At 35.5% G+C, this 20,136-nt stretch overlaps 2 protein-coding genes across 2 annotated transcripts; one reads left to right on the top strand and one right to left on the bottom strand.

Moving 5' to 3' along the window:
• The first annotated feature begins 10,651 nt into the window (after positions 1-10,651).
• LOC122306273 (uncharacterized mitochondrial protein AtMg00810-like) lies at positions 10,652-11,722 on the top strand. Its single transcript, XM_043118706.1, has 2 exons — positions 10,652-10,789; positions 11,114-11,722. The coding sequence occupies exons 1-2, from the start codon at positions 10,652-10,654 to the stop codon at positions 11,720-11,722; spliced, it is 747 nt and encodes a 248-aa protein (XP_042974640.1).
• Positions 11,723-16,035: 4,313 nt separating this feature from the next.
• On the bottom strand, positions 16,036-17,271 carry LOC122306272. Its single transcript, XM_043118705.1, has 2 exons — positions 16,724-17,271; positions 16,036-16,537 (listed from the first exon to the last, which is right to left on the bottom strand). The coding sequence occupies exons 1-2, from the start codon at positions 17,269-17,271 to the stop codon at positions 16,036-16,038; spliced, it is 1,050 nt and encodes a 349-aa protein (XP_042974639.1).
• Positions 17,272-20,136: the final 2,865 nt, after the last annotated feature.

Raw genomic sequence — 20,136 nt, 5'->3', positions numbered from 1 at the left:
AGTCATTCATATGACAACTAAACCCAGCATGAAACGCCATCCCTCACCTTCAGTCGTTTCCTCCGTTGAAGAGGTCTGGTAATGTCTAACAGAAACCTCACTCGCATGTACTCACCCCATTCCACTTCCCCCTTTTCTAAATCCACTTCAACGACCTCACCCAACATGCTACCTACCAACTTTCCCACATAAGAATCCTGAGCCATTAATGCGAGATAATGGACTCGCACCCAGAAAGCTGCATGATGTATTTGGATCGAATTAATCTACTGTTTGTCAAAATGCCAGGGCCCTTCCCTTAATACTTTTGCCTTATCCCCCTCATCTTCAAGTTCGATCAGCGTGAAAACGGTGCTTAGATCCCTAAACTTAAGTCCATGTATAGGTCTCCACACTTTCTTCGTAGTTAACTTGAAAGTCTCATGATTATAATGCTTCTAAGTAAGTAATCTCATAATCAAACAGTGTTCTCCTCTAGCAAGAACCTCCTCCACCATACTGGAATTGACCACCATCTCTTCATTCTCTTTCTCCATTAAGGACATCGACACATACAACAACTCCAAATCCCCAATCATCCTGCCTTCCTTAGAAACTCATACTGAGATGAGAGAAAACCTCTACTCTAGAGACAGAGAGAGGACGCAATTTTTTTAAATAATCATTATTATCATAAATAATTCATCACAAATACTTATTTTTCTTGCAGTGAGTCTTAGATTTGAATAATAGAGCTTTTATATCTCAAGATAATTATTTTTATTTACATAATTTGACTATTTTTAAGAGAAGAGGTATGTATCTAATAGCTAGATGCATTGCTGTTAAAGTAAAGTAACAACTTTGTTTACAAGAATTACACAAGAGAAGTGTTTATTTTATAAAACATAAATATTAAAAAAATAATTTTATAAATTAAATTGACTAGATCTATTATGTTAAATCTATTTTTTGGGAAGGCTCAAAAGACTTTCGAAAAATATTTTCGTCATGAAAAATCTTTATTTTCTCGTTGTAAACACGAGAGTTTTCGTAAACTTCATTCCTAATTTCCTTTAATTTATTAAGCTGAAACTTACGAAGAGAGCAAGCTTTATCTACATCAAAATTAAATTGCTTAACTGCCCCCATAAGCTTTGTGTTCTAATTCTACAGGCAAATGACAAGCCTTTCCAAAAATGAGTCTATATAAGAACATATCAATAAGGTTTTAAAGGTAGTACGGTATGCCCAAAGTGCATCGGTTAGTCTTAAAGATCAATCTTTGCGACTTGGTTTAATCATTTTTTCTAAAAATATTTTGATCTCCGGATTAAATAACTCAACTTGGCCACTTGTTTGTGGGTGATAAGGAGTGGCAACCTTATGAGCAATACCATATTTTCGCATTAAGGTCTCGAAATGTTTATTACAAAAATGTTTACCCCCACCACTGATAATGGCTTCTAAATCTAGATAAAATATTTTCTTTCAAAAATTTCAGTACACCTGGAACGGCCTGGACCCATTTAGACACATAATCAATAGCTATCAAAATGTAGAGATTACCAAAAGAAACTGGGAAGGGTCCCATGAAATTGATTCTCCAACAATCAAATATCTCAACAACCAAAATTGGTTTTAATAGTATCATATTTTGGCTGGTAATCCCTCCTAATTTTTTACAATGCTTACATGCTTTACAAAATTCATGGGTGTCCTTGAAAAGGGTAGGCCAATAAAAATCACATTACAAAATTTTAAAAACTGTTTTCTTGCCAGAAAAATGGCAACCACATGTCCAAAAGTAATAAAAAGATATTACACTTTGAAATTCACTATCAGGCACACATCATCTAATTATGTAATTCGGGCAATATTTAAACAGATATAGATCATCCAAAAAGAATTTTTTTACCTCTACAAAAAAATATCTTCTTGTCTTGTTGAGTCCAAATGTGAGAAATTTTATCTGTATCAAGAAAATTAGCAATGTGAGCATACTAAGAAAATGGAGATATACCAAAAAGTTACTCATTTGGAAATGTGTCTTTAATAGAAACGGTATCCATAGAATCTGAAAGAACAAATTTAGACAAATAGTCAGCAACAACATTCTCAACTCATTCTTTATCTTTAATTATCAAATCAAATTTATCTTGAACAAGAGTTTGAATCAAATTCACTTCATGCACATCATCATCATCACTAAGTTATTTACAAATATTGAAAATATTCAACTCTAAAATCATGTTGCCAACAGAAATTATCATCACACTATTCCTACAATTTATTAAAACATTTGAGGTTGCAAGGAATGGTTTGTCAAAAATTATAAGAATTTGAGTGCAAATATAAAAAACAAGCTCTTTGTCCAAAATAATAAAACCCATTGGGAAGTAAAATTTGCCTACGTGCACTAACACATCCTCGACTATCTCTCTTGGTATTTTTATTGAATGATTAGCAAGTTTGAGTATTACCTTGGTAGGTTTAAACTCACCAAGACCCAATTGCTCATATACTGAGTAAGGTAGGAGGTTAACACTAGTATTAAGGTCAAGTAAGGCTTTCTCAATTTTAAAATTTTCAATCACACAAGAAATTGTTAGACAATCTGGATCTTTATACTTTGGAGGTGAATTATTTTGAACGATGGTGCTTACCTGTTTAATGAGGAAAGTCTTTTTTTTGCATCTTCATCTTACGCTTCACTATACATAGATCTTTAAAAAACTTAGCATAAAATGGAATTTGTCTAATCGCATCCAACAAATAAATGTTAATTTTCACTTGTTTGAAAATTTTGAGAGTGTCAGCATTTTGAACTAATTTATGAGAAGGTTACAACCTTTGGGGAAAAGAAGTAGGTATTGGGGCTTTTACATCATATCCAACTCAACTTTATTAAGTTCATCACCACTCTTGGAATTTGAAGAATTGTTGGTTTCTCCAACTTTCATTGAAATATTTTTATCAATTATTTTTCCATTGCGTAGAGTGATGATGGACTTGGTATATTCAAATTTTAAATCAGAAAAATTTTAATTTCTTACCTCAAATTGCCCTTTGGGATTCGGCTAAGAAACTTACCATTTTCTTGAATGCACAATGTGGATGTCAAATCACCAATAGAACTCCTCAACTCATTAATGGCTTGCATTATCTAAGTATTAATATTAGATTGACCCTACATGAAAGTTTGCAATGTCTCCTCAAGGTTTTTTTATGTGAAGGAACATAAGGAGTAGAAGCAAAAGGCCTTTGAGGATTTTGATTTGAATTGGACTCATTCTTCTAACTAAAGTTTAGGTGATTCCTCAATCCAAGATTATATGTTTCCGAATAAGAGAAAGAAAATGCTCTTTCATAAGAATTCATGTCGTTTGCTTGTTCGTGCAAAATCTCTTTAAAAGCGGGGATTGTTGGAAAATCCTGAATTAGGTGTCCATTAATCTCATATATGCCATAATTTTCTTCTTCTTTTTCTATAGTCTTAGCCGAATTTACTTTCCTAAGTTCCATGACCTCCACTTTTCTTGTCAAACTTGTTATCATAGCATTCACATCATCATTTCCTTTGAAGACATACATACCCTCTTGAGACATGACATTAGACTTGAATTTATTTGATCAATTAAAACAATTTGTGTCGTCCTAAGATTGGACATTTTCACCCAATTAATCAAAATAGTCTCAATCATAATCAAGATCTTTATTTAAAAATTCACTATTACACATTATTTATATAAAATAGCGCATTTGAGAGGTTAAACCTTCGTAGAAAAAGTGAATGGTGCACTAAGTCTCATAGCTATGATGGGGGCAAGTTAACAATAATTCCTTAAAACACTCCCAACATTGAAAAAATGTCTCATTTTCTTTTTGAGAAAAATTCATAATGTCTTTACAAAAATTTTTTCTCAAAAAGTGTTGGTCTTGTGAGTAAGAAAAGATTTTTTCAAAAATTTTCTTTGCATTTCTTGCCATGTGTCAATAGATCTTGATCTCAAGGAATTAAGTCAATTTTTAGATTTTTCTTTTAAAGAGAATATGAACAACTTTAATCTAACAATATCATCATTGATAATTTGGTTTTACAAAGTTGCACAAACATTTTCAAATTATTTCAAATGCAAATAAGGACTTTCTGAATCTAAGCCATGAAACTTAGGAAGTAATTGAATTACTCCTAATTTTAAATTAAAATTTCTCATATTCGTAGGAAAAATCATGTAAGATGGAGTACTTGTCCTTGTTGGCTTCTAATACTCACGCAAAGTTCTCATTGGTGGATTATTTTAAACTTTCTCATTTTCGAATTCATTATAAACACTATGATTGTCAACCATGGTGTTAGAATGAGAATTGTTTGAATAACCAAACAGCCTATCAACCAATTCTTCTAAAACAATTTTCTCTTTCCTCAATTTATCAGTTTGATCACGTTGCTACGAGATCATTCGCCATAGAGACTCATGTATATCCAAAATAAAAAAACTAAAATGTGTGGAAAAGCCTCAAAATTAATTAATGCATGCATCACCTAAAGTCTTCTATTCTAAAATCTAAATATAAAATATGCAAGAAATTAAGAGATAAAGGAACGAGATTACCAAATGATATAAATATGAAGCAATGCTACTCAATCCCTTTCCCAATAAAATAAACAAAAATCAAACTTGCAAAAATAAAAGAAAGTTAGCAAATGATTATTATTATAAATTTTTTTCTCTTTTTTTTCTTAAAAAAAAAATTAAACTCTTATCACACGTTGCAATCTCCGACAAAGACGCCAAAAACTTGTTGCACCTAAACTTTAACTCAAACTAGTGAACCAAAAATTTAAAATAGTTTTACCTGTAAGTATACAGGTATTGTAGTACCTAACATTGTTGAATCCATATGGATTGACTTATATGATAAGAAAAATAAACCCAAACAATAAAAAAAAATTACTAAAAGAAATGTGCAATCGAATAGAAGTAAGAATTACCAAGATGAATATTTTTAAAGTAGCAGAATAAAATTTAAATGACAAAATAAATCTATATTGAGAACGACTAAGATGTCGATGATCTGTCTAATAATTTAGAATATTGTTTCCAATCGATTTACTTCAATTAAACTAGAATAATAATTCCATTTAATTAGAAGATTTAGTATTTAAGTCAAGAAAAATAGTCAATAATAATTAAGCATAAACGATTAATGATTATCACAATCACAAACTCATTTACATATCATAAGAATTTTCAAACATTCAATGTATTCGGAAATCACAATAGATCAAGATAAATATATAGATAATCAAAATATCTAACAATAAAACCATTCAATTGATCAAACTCACGATATAAACTCTAATGTTGATTAAAAAATAATGTTTAAATCATTAGACTTCACCTTTAACCTTAGTATAAAAATTTAGTCAACCATATTTATCACAAGAGCTATATAAATCAAATAAATATTCTCCATATTAAAACTAAAATAAAACATAATACTCAACACAAGAAAACAACCACAAGATAGAGAAAGTGGAGAGAACGTTGAGCCAAAAACTAAACTCCCGTCACGTCTTGCTGGGTGTAAGAGTCAGTCCCAGAAAATAAACTCCAGAACAGCTGCCCCTCCTCTTCTTTCACTTGCCTCCTGTTCCTCGGTTCAGTGAGCTGTCTAGAGCAATTCTCCAATTTTATAAATTTAACTAGTTAATTTTCAACAATACTAAATAATAAACTATTTAAATTTATAACTATTTTATTAAAATATTAATTTTCATATTTTCATTTATTTTAATCTCACAAACAATATTATAAATACCGTACCGGTCAAGACACTAGAATGAAATATTTCAGTATCGATACCGTTTTATATACCGTTTCGAGATAGTTGATATATGAATAAATTATATATATATATAAATATATATTAATTATATTTCAAAATAATAATATATATAAAAATAAATTATACATAAATACACATATATATAAATTATAAATAGCTTAGTATCAATTCAGAGTAAAAAAATGAGCTTATAGTTTCAAGAAATAAAAAAAAGAAAGAAAGTAAAGATCGAAATACTAGACTATACGTAGGCCGGTACAAACTGAAATATCAGCCAATATTTGAATTGATACAAAATAGGTACAATTTTTATACCGGATCAGTGACCGGTACAAAATTAAAAACAGCACTCACAACTGAACGATTTAATGAAAACCCACGAAATTAACGTCAAGGCAAACCAAAAGAATAAAAGAACTTTAAAGCATCCCCATTCAGTTCCCCATCCCCCCGTTTCCCTATTATTTGTTGAAAGTTTTAGGGTTTTATCTAAAACCAGCCCTCCATCCGGTTCCCTAAAATGGGGTTCTAATTTTCGGGGTGTACAGGAAATCCCCATCTTTGGGGACCTACTGTACATCCCCAAATCCCATTTCCCCATCCTGTCCCGCGTTCATCCCTCTTGACGGTTGGTACACAAATAATTGCCTCTCCTGCTGACCGACCTTCTCTTCGTGCGAATCCTCTTTCTTTTTTATGTTTGGTATGTGCGAATTTGATTACCGTTTGAAGGGCATTTGGGATCTGTTTTAGGATTTTTGAAAATTTATTTATGATGTGCTTGGCTGCTAGGAAATTGGTACATCTTTCTCATTTTCTCACCCCTGTTAATTTCTTGCGTGTTTCTTGATAATGAAACATCTAATGCTTTGGAACCGATATTTGGTTGGTGTGAAAAGTCATAGGGTTTTCTTGTGGCTATTTCCCTGAGTTATCCGTTTGGTTGCTGTGAAAATTTCTGTTCGGTTTGGATTTCTTTTTTCCTGAGTTACCTGTTTAGTTGCTGTGAAAATAGATTGGAGGTTTCCTTTGATTTCTTCTTGAGCAACCCGTTTGGTTGCTGTGAAAATGTGCTGCGGTTTGGTGTCATATTTTCTTGAGTAACCCGTTTGGTTGCTGTGAAATGAGATGAGGTTTGGCTTGCGTTTTGATGAATGGTGCCCCTGTTTGGTTGGTGCGAAGTTCAGAAAATGTTTGCTGCCCTGTTTTTCCTTCTGTGATTGTTTGGGAACCCTGAAAATCATCAATGATGTTTCTGTCATATTTTCCTTCCTCTATTGTTTGGTTGCTGTGAAAATGTATACTCTTTTCCTGTGATGATTATCTAGCTCACATGTATTGTTTGGTGGGCCAGAAAAGATTTATGATTTTGAATCTTTGGTGATCCAAGATTGGTTTTCAGTTGCTGTGAACATCTTTGCTTGATGAATTTCGGATCTAGATTTTTTTCCATATCTTTTTCCTTCAAAGCATGCTTCTTGGGCTGCTGTTTCTTGGTCTTTCATATCCAATGTTGAATTTGCCCCTAAATGTTGTGATCTCTCTTCTAAATTCTGTTTTCATTATGCAATTTGTAAAAATACATTATGCAATCTTTGTAACCTGTGATTATTTGAGAAGACAATTAATTTCATTACAACTACTTTCTAGATTTTAATTTTTATCTTTGATTAGAGACTTGAATGGATTAATTCCATAAGTGGTGGACATTTGATCTTTTATCTTTTTAGAGATAGATGAATACTTCACATATATAATAGTTGATCATACTTTTATTAAATTTTGTTGGAAATGCAAGAATGCTTTTTAAAATCATCTTGAATTGATGGTATTTTTATTGGTGCTCTAATAACATGCTGCTATTAAGAACTTGCTCTTGCTCCTTTAACATGCTGTATTCGGCCCCTTTAATTTAGTCTCTTGCTCTTGTTTGTTATTAAGAACTTGTGTTTGGAAAATGTTTTTTCTGGACTTTCGGACTCCTATTTTTTAATATAATTAGAGAGTGAAATTTCTCTCCACATAACTCTATATTATAGAAGGTATTAATAGCCCAACATGCTCATTTTCTATATGCTTGAATTGATGTAATATTGTAACTGTCCTTGGAATAAAATAGTTCATTTTGATATTTGATGTTGGGTCATTTGCAGTGTTGCGTATCTCTCAGGGGAGAGGGTTTATATTAGGCTATGATGATGGTGTTATAGTGCGAGTTATGTCAGAAGTGTGTATGGGGCCCCATCGATATGGCGGGGTAATTCTCACCCAAATTGCCATATTGCAGTTTGTGGTACTTTCCACAAAAGGCAATCGAGGTTCGGGTGAGATTTTGCAGCCATTCGATGTTGGGCTCCTTGCTTACACATGGTGTCAATATTTACACCATTCTGAGCCTTTTTAATTATTTATATATTCGATATGGATGTAGAACCAGATGGGGATGCTCGTATTTAGGATTATTTTGTTTTGCATGTTGTTTGGTATTATGGATTAATTGAGTTATATTATGTGTAAACTAAACCACAAGGTTGTGATGATGACAACCGTTTGTGGGGATATGGGAAATTTAATGGTCATTTCCCCAATGGCTAGGTAATCAGGATGGCCAATAAGTATTGGCAACCGGTTGTAGCAGCCATCAGTGGGTGGCCAACTTTCCAAGATCATACCAAACGGTTTCTGAGCCATCCACCCGGACTAACACCCCAAACTTTCCAAATTTCGTTTCTAACATTTTCAATGCGTTTTTAGCAATAGATTCACAAGACTCTGGACATATGTACTTCACGAACCTCCTAAGTCAAGATCCTCAACTCGAGCCCACTTATGGTGGGCAATGTGGAACATCTCCAGTGACCCTTGATGACTCTCCACCTCTACCCCCTAATGAGCCTATCGGCGTTAGAAAATCAGTGAGGGGTGTGAATTTCACCCTCGAGGAAGACAAGTTACTTGTTTCCGCATGGCTAAATTGTAGCCTTGATGCCGTCTAGGGAACAGATCAAAAACACTCACAGCTTTGGAAAAATTTTTTTTGAGTACTTTCAACAATTTAAAGAAATCACAAATGAGCGGACAATAAAGTCTTTAATTCACTGGTGGTCGGTGATTCAAAAGGCCACAAAAAAATTTTGTGCGAAACTAGCCCACGTTGAAGGGTTAAATCAAAGTGGTATGACCGAGCAAGACAAGGTAACATTATCAAACCCCAGAGTCCCTTACTTGGGTCAATTTCTGTCAACAATTATTGATTTAACATTGGTTTCTATTTCTCTTACAAGTTTGACAAAGCGAAGGTTATGTACCAATCGCTAGAGAAATGCTCATTCTAGTTCGAGCATTGTTTGCACCTGTTGAAAGACCAACCTAAGTGGATTTGGCGCACAACAAAGGAGGATCCAAAGCGGAGGAAGACGATGTCCCCATCCCCGACCCCAACTCGATGTTCTGGAGCTACAGTTGATTCAGTTTTTGATCTCGAGGCGGATCATGTGATGGAGAATGAAGATATTGAGCCCGACCGACCAATTGGAAGGAAAGCTGAGAAAGGAAAATGAAAGGCCCAAGGCCAGCATGCAGAGGAAAACCTCAAACTTAGGAAGATGAAGTATACTCTGTTGGAGGAGTCACACGTTCAGGAGAAAATGTTTTTTCGTCTTAAAGCCGAGAAGATGGCGTATAACAAGGAGATGGAGGCCAGAAAATTACGTCAAGAGTATACTTCATCAGAAACATGATTTCACTAGAAGTACATGGTTGTACCTTCTCAAAAGTAAATCAGAAACAAGAAAAACAATTGAAGCTTTTTCTAATCTTGTTGAGACCCAATTTGAATTGAAAATCAAAATATTGAGAACTGACAATGGGAAAGAATTCCTTATGAAAGATTTTTTTTAACTCCAAAGGAATTGTGCATCACACCACTTGTGTTGCCACTCCTCAACAAAATGGAATTGTTGAGAGAAAGCACCAACACATACTTAATGTGGCTCGTGCTTTAAAACTCCAAGCTGGTCTCTCACTTGCATATTGGAATGATTGTATGTTGACAGCAACCTACTTAATAAATAGAACCCCTAGTCCTCTTCTCAATAACAAAACTACTTTTGAACTTTTATTCCACATTCCGCCCACTTATTCTCACCTCAAAGTTTTTGGTTCCCTTTGTTTTGCTTCTACCCTTTCCCATGGTAGAAAAAAATTTGATCCCCGAGGTCGCATGTGCATTTTTCTTGGTTACCCCTTTGGTACCAAAGGGTACAAACTCCTTGACATTGACTCCAAAACTATTTTCATCTCTCGGGATGTTATTTTCCATGAGTTAATATTCCCTTTTCAATCCTTTCCCATTCCTCCTTCTACCACATCCTCTAATGCCAGCTTTGTTTTCTCCCAACCTTTACCTAATAATATTGATTTTCCCACTCCAAATCCACCCTCCAATCCCACTGCCCTCCCAGAAGTCATATCACCATCTCTTCCCACTACATCCTCTCCTACATCTCCCATCAATTCTCCTCCATCTCCACCACTCCCAAGCCCATCCAATACTCCACCACCTCGCAGGTCGATTAGATTAAGAAGAGCTCCCCAGTACTTGCAGGACTTCCACTGTGACCAGGCCCCATTTTCAGCTGCAGGTCAATTGTTATCCAAGGTTTCTGCACCTCCTAATGGTAATCCCTGTTCACTATCAAGATTTCTTTCTTACCAGAAATTTTCACCTACCTTTAGTGCTTTTTCCACTTCCATTTCCACTGTGTTTGAATCTCAAACCTACAAGCAAGCCGTGGAACACCCTGGTTGGTGTCAGGCCATGAATATTGAGCTGGAAGCTTTAGAACAGAACCGAACTTGGATTATCACTGATTTACCTCTTGGAAAAGATGCCATTGACTGCAAGTATGTATACAAAACTAAGTTTAAATCTGATGGGTCAGTTGAGAGATTAAAGGCAAAACTTGTCGCCAAAGGTTTTACATAACAAGAGGGTATAGATTACATGGAGACTTTTTCTCCGGTAGCTAAACTTGTGACAGTTCGGGTTTTGCTCTCGGTGGCAGCCATTCAAGGATGGTTTCTTCATCAATTTGTTGTTAACAACGCTTTTCTCCATGGTGATTTAGAAGAGGAAATTTACATGCGCAAACCCCCGGGATACAACAAAGGAGGACCTCAACAAATATGCAAGTTACTTAAGAGCCTTTATGGCCTTAAGCAAGCCTCAAGATAATGGTACTCAAAATTCTCCTCATCTCTTATTGCTTTTGGTTTTCAGCAATCTAGAGCTGACTATAGCCTGTTTACCAAGCTTGATGGTACTGCATTTATTGCCTTATTAGTCCATGTAGATGATATTATTGTGGCTGGAAATTGTTCCACAACCATCACAGCTCTCAAGTCTTTCCTTAATAGTCAATTTAAGATCAAGGATCTTGGCCCTTTATGCTATTTTCTTGGCTTGGAAGTTGCTCGATCTTCTAAAGGAATTCACATATGCCAACGCAAATATGCATTGGATATTTTGGCTGACTCAAGAACCCTTGGCAGCAAACCCACCAAGCTGCCCATTAACCAGAATTTTAAGTTGAGCAAGGATTCTGGCGACCCCATTTCAGATCCCAGCTCTTATAGAAGGCTCATTGGTCGCTTATTGTATCTCACCCTCACTCGGCCTGATTTATGCTATGTTGTGCAACTCCTTAGTCAATTTATGGACAACCCAAGGACTGAACACTCTGTCATTGTTCACAAAGTGCTGAGATATATCAAAGCTGCCCCGGGACAAGGTATTTTGCTGCCATCTACCTCTCAACTTCAGCTCAAAGCCTATTGTGACTCGTATTGGGTTTCATGCCCTGACACTCGTCGATCTACTACCGGATAGTGTATCCTTCTTGGTGATTCCCTTGTTTCTTGGAAAACAAAAAAGCAAACTGTAGTATCTCGTTCATCAGCTGAAGCCAAGTACCATTCCATGGCAGCCATTTGTTCCGAACTTACTTGGTTGCGCTACTTACTTTCTGATCTTAGAATTCCACATCCACAAGCTGCAGTACTTTATTGTGACAACTAAGCCGCTCTACACATAGCTGCCAATCCGGTCTTCCATGAACGGACTAAGCATATTGAGTTGGATTGTCACCTAATAAGGGATAAAATTCAAGAAGGAGCTGTCACCACAGCTCATATTGCATCCCAATACCAGCTAGCTGACATCTTTACAAAGGCGTTGCCTTCTTATCTTCTACAAAGACATTTATCCAAGATGGGAGTAGTGAATCTCTATTCTTCATCTTGCGGGGGGCTATTACATAATGAAGCTGCAGGTCGTCATCCACCTATATAGCTACATGCCGTTTAGAAGAAATACTAAAGTCTGAAGAAGGATGACCAGCTACGCTACACTTCTCCTTTATTATGTTGAATATTCTTTTCATTATTATTTGAACATATTTCCATATTAAGATGCCTTCTATTTTTTAGTATGTAAGTCGGTTAGTTTGTTAGGCAATATGTGTATAAGTACCTGCTTGTATCGTGCACAGTATACAATAGAATAACAGAGCACCTTTCCAGAATTCCATGCCTCATGCTCTCTGAGCACTCTCGTCGTTTTCCTTCATTCTGTTACAGATTGTTTAATGGATATGTATAAAGAAGCCAAAAGAACCTTCTTTGACTTTCAGGCGTTTGAATGTTCATGAGTTTCTTGTATCTTTTCCTCTGCCTAGATGAATGTCTCTCTTAAATCCTGTGTAACATGGATTGTCCCTTCTGTGCAGCGCGGGTGATATTTTTATTACTTATCAGGAAAAGAAAGCAGCCAAGCCTAAAAAATGTGCCTACCATCTATATGCTTGAGCTAATACCTCAAATGGCTCAGAAACAAAATTGTGAAGGTGAACTCTAAACTTGGCAAACTCAGAAGCACTACAATGAATTGAGAGGGTCTAAAAATATAGAGGATCTCAGTAACATCGACCATTACCAGTCAGTTTTCTTTGTTAGGAGTATCGGATAGAATGATGTATATCAAACCATAGTAATGACTATAACCCCACTCTATACGCATATCACACCGACCCCACTACCATCCTTGAGATGAAGATGCAAACCAAGTTCCTAAAAATTGGAATCGTGAACATGTGCAGGCAACAAAATCGCCATTCATTAGAATTATTTATGCATGTAGACTCTAACAACACTTCAAACTATGTTTGTACCTTCATTATCAAACGCAGGGATGTATGTGTCTCTCTATATGGGCATATGCATCTACGAAGATATGCAGATCTTCTCAATTTTTTTCTAGTTCATATGCACGTATCCGTGTGTGTGAGCAAATGTATTCATGTATTCCATGAGAGTTCGTTCGTTCATTGTATCCGCTTGTATGCAGAAATATTGCAGCATCAAACCTGATGGGTGAGATAGTGTTCATGGTTGACCAGAAAAAAGTGTTCCACAAGCTCGTCAACTGACTCATCAGGATCTGGTGGTACATTTCTTACTAGTACCTGCGTGGAAAAAAAAATTAAAATTCAACATGAAGCAACGTAGCCACAAAATTTGGAAGCATTTCAACTCAAATGATACTGATGGTTACCACTGTAAACGTGCCATATAGATGAGTTCTAGCTCATTACATTTCACCCTATTCAAATGGCTGCATAGACATACAATATTTGTATATCACTCATAGAGAGAATTCATCACCGGTGAATTACATTTTATTGCCTGAAACTATCTCCTCATGCGAAGTCCCCATTGGACACTCATTTGGTTCAATTGACACCCCAACTTCAAATAACTGTAGCAGTATAACCCTACCATCTACTTTACTCGTTTAAGTATGATAGAAATTACAATTGATGACAACGTGCCATCTGGCCTAATTGCCAACTGGCTGGAACTTATATTTTCAGCCTAGTGAACTGCCCTTCTATGATAACATGTTTTTTGATCCCTTCACAAATTAAGCCCTCAAATCTTAACCAGAGGATTGCACCACTTGAATCTTCTTCAATCTTCACCCCTCTACCCTTATCCTTGATATTCACGCTCTTGATTAGTTTACAACAGCAAATCAACAATGTCTTATTCCTCAACCATGGATTCACGTCCTCGAGCCGCATGGGTGCCATATAAGGGTCAACGCAAACATTTTAACTTACAAAAAAAAATTATAGACATCCAACATCTGACTAATTCGATTGTTCCCTTAATCTGTCCCTCGAGACTGCTCAAAGTGATTGAATTCTGTGTACATAAGATAGAATACGGAAAGGGTAAAATACTTGAGAGTGTGTATCCATTTATACCCTTTTCATATTTACCTACGACTATGTAAAGGGATCATTTCTAACCAAAAAAAAAAAAAAAATTGTAAAGGGATCACTGCTAACAAAAATTACATTTTCTTGGCCAATACCCCCCAGACCAGCCCTACCTCACCCATTCAGATGACATTACTTAAATATCGTGCTAGAAGAGGTTGGCCTGACAACCCATATCACACAATTTGATGATACAATATGTTTGAGCTTACTGTAAACTGATCGGGGCGCCGTTGTTCTGATGCGAGAAAATGTAACCTCATCAATGCAACTATTGCATACTCCTTTTTCAAAACATAGCATGCCCAGAAGCTAAAAGCATAAGCCATTACCAAATGAGTCCAAAATCTGCAACAAATAACTTTGACCATTAATTGAAAGGTTTCACGGGAGAGTGGAATGTTATTGCAGAGTAGGCCAAATGTATGCATGCTTCATTGTCCACTCTATAACCCAGTACACTAGTTTCCCATTTATATTAAATGTTGTTGAGAAAATACGAGTAGTAGAATATCTAGTATCTTTTATAGTCTTTACCCAAAAAAGAGGCAGTCATTAGAATGAGAAAAAAAAATCGACGACCGACCTAATGGTCAGATGATAGTGGATTTATATGTTACATTCTGAGAAGGACAGTAAATATATGTATCAAACTTACTGACCCAGTCACATCATTCAAATTTCATATGGACTTGCGAAAAAAGGTCATATAACTTTGAATTGAGATACATTTCAATAACGTTACAATTTCTAATGCAAAACATCAAGAGGAGAAGATTCATTACTAATAAGTGAAAATTGTAGGATAGGACAGCTACTTTGAACAAAAGTTTATGTACAATATTTGATCAGGATAGCGATGGAAAATTCTGCATACCTATCAGATCCAATTGGGATATTTGAAATAGAAAGCTTATCTATGTCACTATAAGTTAAATTCGAGTGCTCCAAGGTGCCATTGGTCCAATTAACAGGTACCATGATTGCGAAAGCCAGGAATGTAATAGGAACAAAAATTTTTAGCCTGCACTTTGACAGCAGAAATGGTAGAATCAGTCCTAGAGAACACAATAACAAACAAAAGTCTGAAGCAAAGAGAGATATTCAGTTAAAACGTAGAATGACTATTAGACTATAGAAAGGACACTCAAATTCCAACATAGCAGGCCATGCAAGCTATTGATCGAGAAATGATCTTTAAGAGAGTACCCGACTAAGTAGATCCTCAAGTAAACAGCAGAATCCAACCCTGCATGGTCAATTAGCTCAGGTTCTGGCATTTTCAATGCAGCAGGCATCCAGTTCAAAAACCTGACATATGACCTGAAGTCCAAGTTGACGAACTTGCCTACTAATGCACCACTGTTCAGTGGACTGCTCCTTAAATAACGTCAAGAAGACGAACGGCTGCGGTTGGAGGCTGAGAAAGTGGAGCTCGCGAAGAAGGAATTAGATCAGCGCATTATGATGATGGATGTGAGTGTCATTCCAGAATTGCAGCGGCAGTTTTTTCAGCAACTCCAGAGGGAGGTCATGGTGAGACGTAGTCGGTCCGACAATTTGGATTGATTATTTTGTATTTGATTTCTTATTTTATGTTTGTAACAATTATATGTGTAAAAATACATGTAATTAATCTTTTTTGTATTTGATAATATGGGAAGTATGATAGGGTTGTGCAATTAATGACTCAATGACATTTTCAGAAACAAACTTGATTACCATTAATATATTCGGGAAATTGATAACAATAACGAAATACAAATACAAATCAGATTAACTTAAACATAGGTCACCAATTACATTAAGGAAATAATAAAATCTAAAGCAACCCTGACTAATGTTGTGAATATAAAAGCCATTAATGTTCAATTAGATCTTCTTGAAGCTGATGATGTGCCGAACTGTCTCTAATATCATGATGACGCTGGATGAAGTCCGTAAGCTCAGTTGTATGATTGCGCGACAATTCAGGGAGATTATCATCAAATTGATCATATTCAATGTTCAGACTCTCACTATCATCACGCTCGTCCTCAATTATCATATTATGTAGAATAACACATGCTTTCATTATATTCGTTAGTTCCTTTACTTTAAACATTCGGGAAGGTCCACGAATGATAGCAAATCGTTGTTGAAGTACCCCGAATGCACGCTCGACATCTTTCCTTGCGGATTCTTGTGCTTTCACAAAATTTTTCTTCTTATTCCCACGTGGTGATGGAATCGTCTTCACAAAAGTTCGCCACTTGGGATAAATACCGTCCGCAAGGTAATAGCCCATAGTATAGTCATTGCCATTAATAGTGTAATTGACTGGAGGAGCACGCCCTTGGGCAAGTTCCGTAAAAATAAAAAATCTCTCTAGCACATTAATATCGTTATGTGAACCGGGCATACCAAAAAATGCATGCCATATCCAGAGATCATATGAAGCAACTGCTTCTAAAATAATAGTTGGCTTACGGATGTGGCCGGAGTACATACCTTTCCAAGTTGCGGGACAATTTTTCTACTTCCAATGCATGCAATCAATGCTTCCCAACATTCCTGGGAATCCTCGTTGTTCACCAACTGCAAGCAATCGGCCTATATCATTAGTAGTTGAAGACCTTAGATATTCTTTTGAAAAAACAGTTACTACTGTCTCAGTAAATTTGTTTAGGCTCTCCATTGCAGTGCTTTCACCAATACGTATGTATTCATCCATAAAATCTCCAGTAACCCCATATGCCAGCATTCTAAGTGCTGCGGTGATTTTTTGCATACAAGATAAACCGAGTCGGCCGGCATTATCTTTTCTCTGGACGAAGTACAGGTCGTAAGACTCTACTTCATTTAGAATACGAAGAAATAGGGGACGACTCATCCGAAATCTCCTTTGAAATAGATTCGAGGGATATACTGGATTTTCAGCAAAGTAATCACGAAATAGGCGCTCGTGTCCCTGAACATGATCACGTCGAATAAACTTATGACGTTGGCTATTACCACGTCGCCTCGATGATTGTCCATCAACCTCCATGTTTTGAACATCGCTATCATCTTCAGAGGATACGTATGTCAATAATTTGCGAAAGAAAGTACGAGCCATTTGATGAAAGGAGTAGAAGATCAAAGGATACAATAGAAGTTTGGTTCTATAGAGGAAATGAGGCTTGAGTTTGCATATTTATAGAGGAATTACTCCTATCGTTACACATAGGAGTAAAAATGTTATTGTTTGAGAGAAGACAAAAAAAGTTACCGTTGGAGAAAAGATAAATAAATTTACCGTTGGAGAAAAAACAAAAAATATTACCGTTGGAGAAAGGACAGAAAATATTTCCGTTGAAGAAAAGTTGCTGAAATATTACCATTTCATCCAATTAAAAAATTTTATATCAATACGTGACTTTCGGTTTTTCATTAGAGATATTGAGTACTCTTCTAATTAAATTTTTCATCACGTTAGAAAATGCACTAATTAATAAAAAAAATTTATTTTTATAATACGAATTTCAATTTAAAAAAAAAAATACTGTATTGGATAGTCAAAATCTCCAATAAATATTTAGTAGAAAGTGATATTTTAAAAAAAAAGATAATAAGACAAAAGAGTTAGTAGTTAAGATTGTAAATGGAAGAGAGAGAAAAAAGTAATAAAAAAAGAATAGAGAAATATTATTTAAAAGAATAGAGATAGAGATTGGGAATGAGATGTAGGAGGTTTTTAGAAGATAAACAAATTTTAGGGATAAATTTGAGGAAATAAGTATTTGAGTTAAATTATAGGGATGAGATGTAAAACTGAATGGGGATGCTCTTAGAATCTGTGTTTGAAAGCGAAAAATTCAACTAGAAACGGATTGAGCTAAAGTCTAGAGGTGTCAAATCGTGTTAACGGGTCGTGTTCGTGTCGTGTCAAAGTATATATATTATACTATATAGGTAAACCCTAACCCGACCCGTTAAGCTTATCGTGTCAAAATCTCAAACCCTAACACGACCCACTAACATAACGTGTCGTATCGTATCAACCCGTTTTGACCCATTAATGAATATTACTAAATAGGTTGACATGACACAATACGACCCATTTCAAATTGTGTATATAAATGAGTTGAATAGACCTGAAATTAACCTGTTTGACTTAATTAAATTTAACATAATTTTCTGTAAATGTTAAAATCACAATATCTATAAAAATTATAAAAATAACTACAAGTTTAAAATTACAATCTAAACAATAAAAATATCGAAATTAAAATTCTAATAATTTTACTTTTGGTTAGAAGGGTATAATTATAATTTTGACTTTCTTAACGTGTCATAACAGGTTATAACGGGTCAAAACGGGTTGACCCGTTATCAACCCGTTAAGCAATTGTGTCTTAACGGGTCAACCCGTTTTGACCCGAACACATTAAAACTAAACCCTAACCTGCTATTATCATGTCGTGTTCGTGTTGGGTTAACGGGTTGTGTAACAAATTGCTACCCTTAAGCTAAACCCATAAGAACAAGAGAAATAAAAACATAATAAAAAACGAAGCTCCACTTTGCATAACCTATAATTGAAAATTTTCAGACATAGAAGAAGTTCAGGCGGCCATAACAAAGCTTGAGAGAGAGAGAGAGAGAGAGAGAGAGAGAGAGAGGATGCGTGCCAAATTAATTGACTAAAAATTAAAAGAAAAAAAAACAAAACGAATGGATGCGTTGAAAAATGGTTGTGGAATGGGAGAGCAAAGGAACCCACGACCTTGGGTGTGTCCAAACTGCACTACAATGAGAGGAAGGAGAGAATTGCGAGAGGCCCGCCAGTTTCTTCCTTGTCTATGCGACTCAATGCCATTGCTACGCTTTGGTGGAAAAAAGAACCGAGAAAGAGAAAAAACAGAAAACAAAAGAGAGGCTCGCGCGCTATGAATAAAAGCGGGAAGAGAAATTTATTATGCCTAAAATAAGATTTAGCCAACAGTTTGGGCTTGCCAGATTTCGTCAGTGAAGTTGATCCCACTAAGTTGAGTTTGTTGATTTTTGCCTTTTCAATTATTTTAATCACAGAAAATCATCCATCAATCGCCGAAACATTATGCTCAAATGATACTCAACAAGAATAGTTGTTGTTGCAATGGAGTGAGATGTAGAAATGAAGGCTAATGTTTTGCCGAAATGAAGCCCAATAGATGACGGTTGTTGCGGTGGAGTGGGACTATAATAGGCGGAGAGAGGAAGGCTGGTTAAATCCATAGCTACGAAGAAGACCTCATAGCTGCTAGAATGTCAAGCTGAAGACAATTTTTTATCATCCATTTTTGGTAGGCTGATGTTCAGAAATCTTAGAGCTCTTATACACTACATTCATTCTATTCTAAACAATTATGAGAGCTCGATTTTACTTGAGAGAGAGAGAGAGAGAGAGAGAGAGAGAGAGAGAGAGAGTTGTGCGGGGGGAAGGAGACGAAATTAATGCAGATTCACTGCATGAAATTATATTGTTAATTTTGTTAGAGCCCTATTTATTTTCTAATGATTGGTCAGTGTAAAATAGTGAAAGGCACCCATCGCGGCTCCAGCGCCTCCCCAGGAAAAAACCACCTCTACAATTTCCCTTACATTTTCCTCCCCTTAAAGGTCCTTACACACGTTCAGCAAAGTATATTAAAGATGAGTTTTGCTACATACAAGCATAGTGGCACATTAATCTGTGTACCAATACTGATTTATTCATACTTAAAATTTAAATTAACACTATTTTCAATAAAATCTACTTTTTGACCAATCACATCATATTAGTGCACAAATTAGTGTACAATTATGCTTGCAATTATATTTTTTTCATTAAAGATTGGGTGAGATAGTGTTTTAGATCATCTCACTTGCATGCGTATCATAATTATTAGAGCATCCTTATCCGGTTTCCGATCCCCATCCCTATAATTTAACTCAAAATCACATTTCCTCAAATTTATCC

The sequence above is a fragment of the Carya illinoinensis genome, chromosome 4, assembly GCF_018687715.1.
Source record: "Carya illinoinensis cultivar Pawnee chromosome 4, C.illinoinensisPawnee_v1, whole genome shotgun sequence".
Lineage (NCBI taxonomy): Eukaryota > Viridiplantae > Streptophyta > Magnoliopsida > Fagales > Juglandaceae > Carya > Carya illinoinensis.
This window is presented reverse-complemented; position numbering and strand designations above follow the sequence as displayed.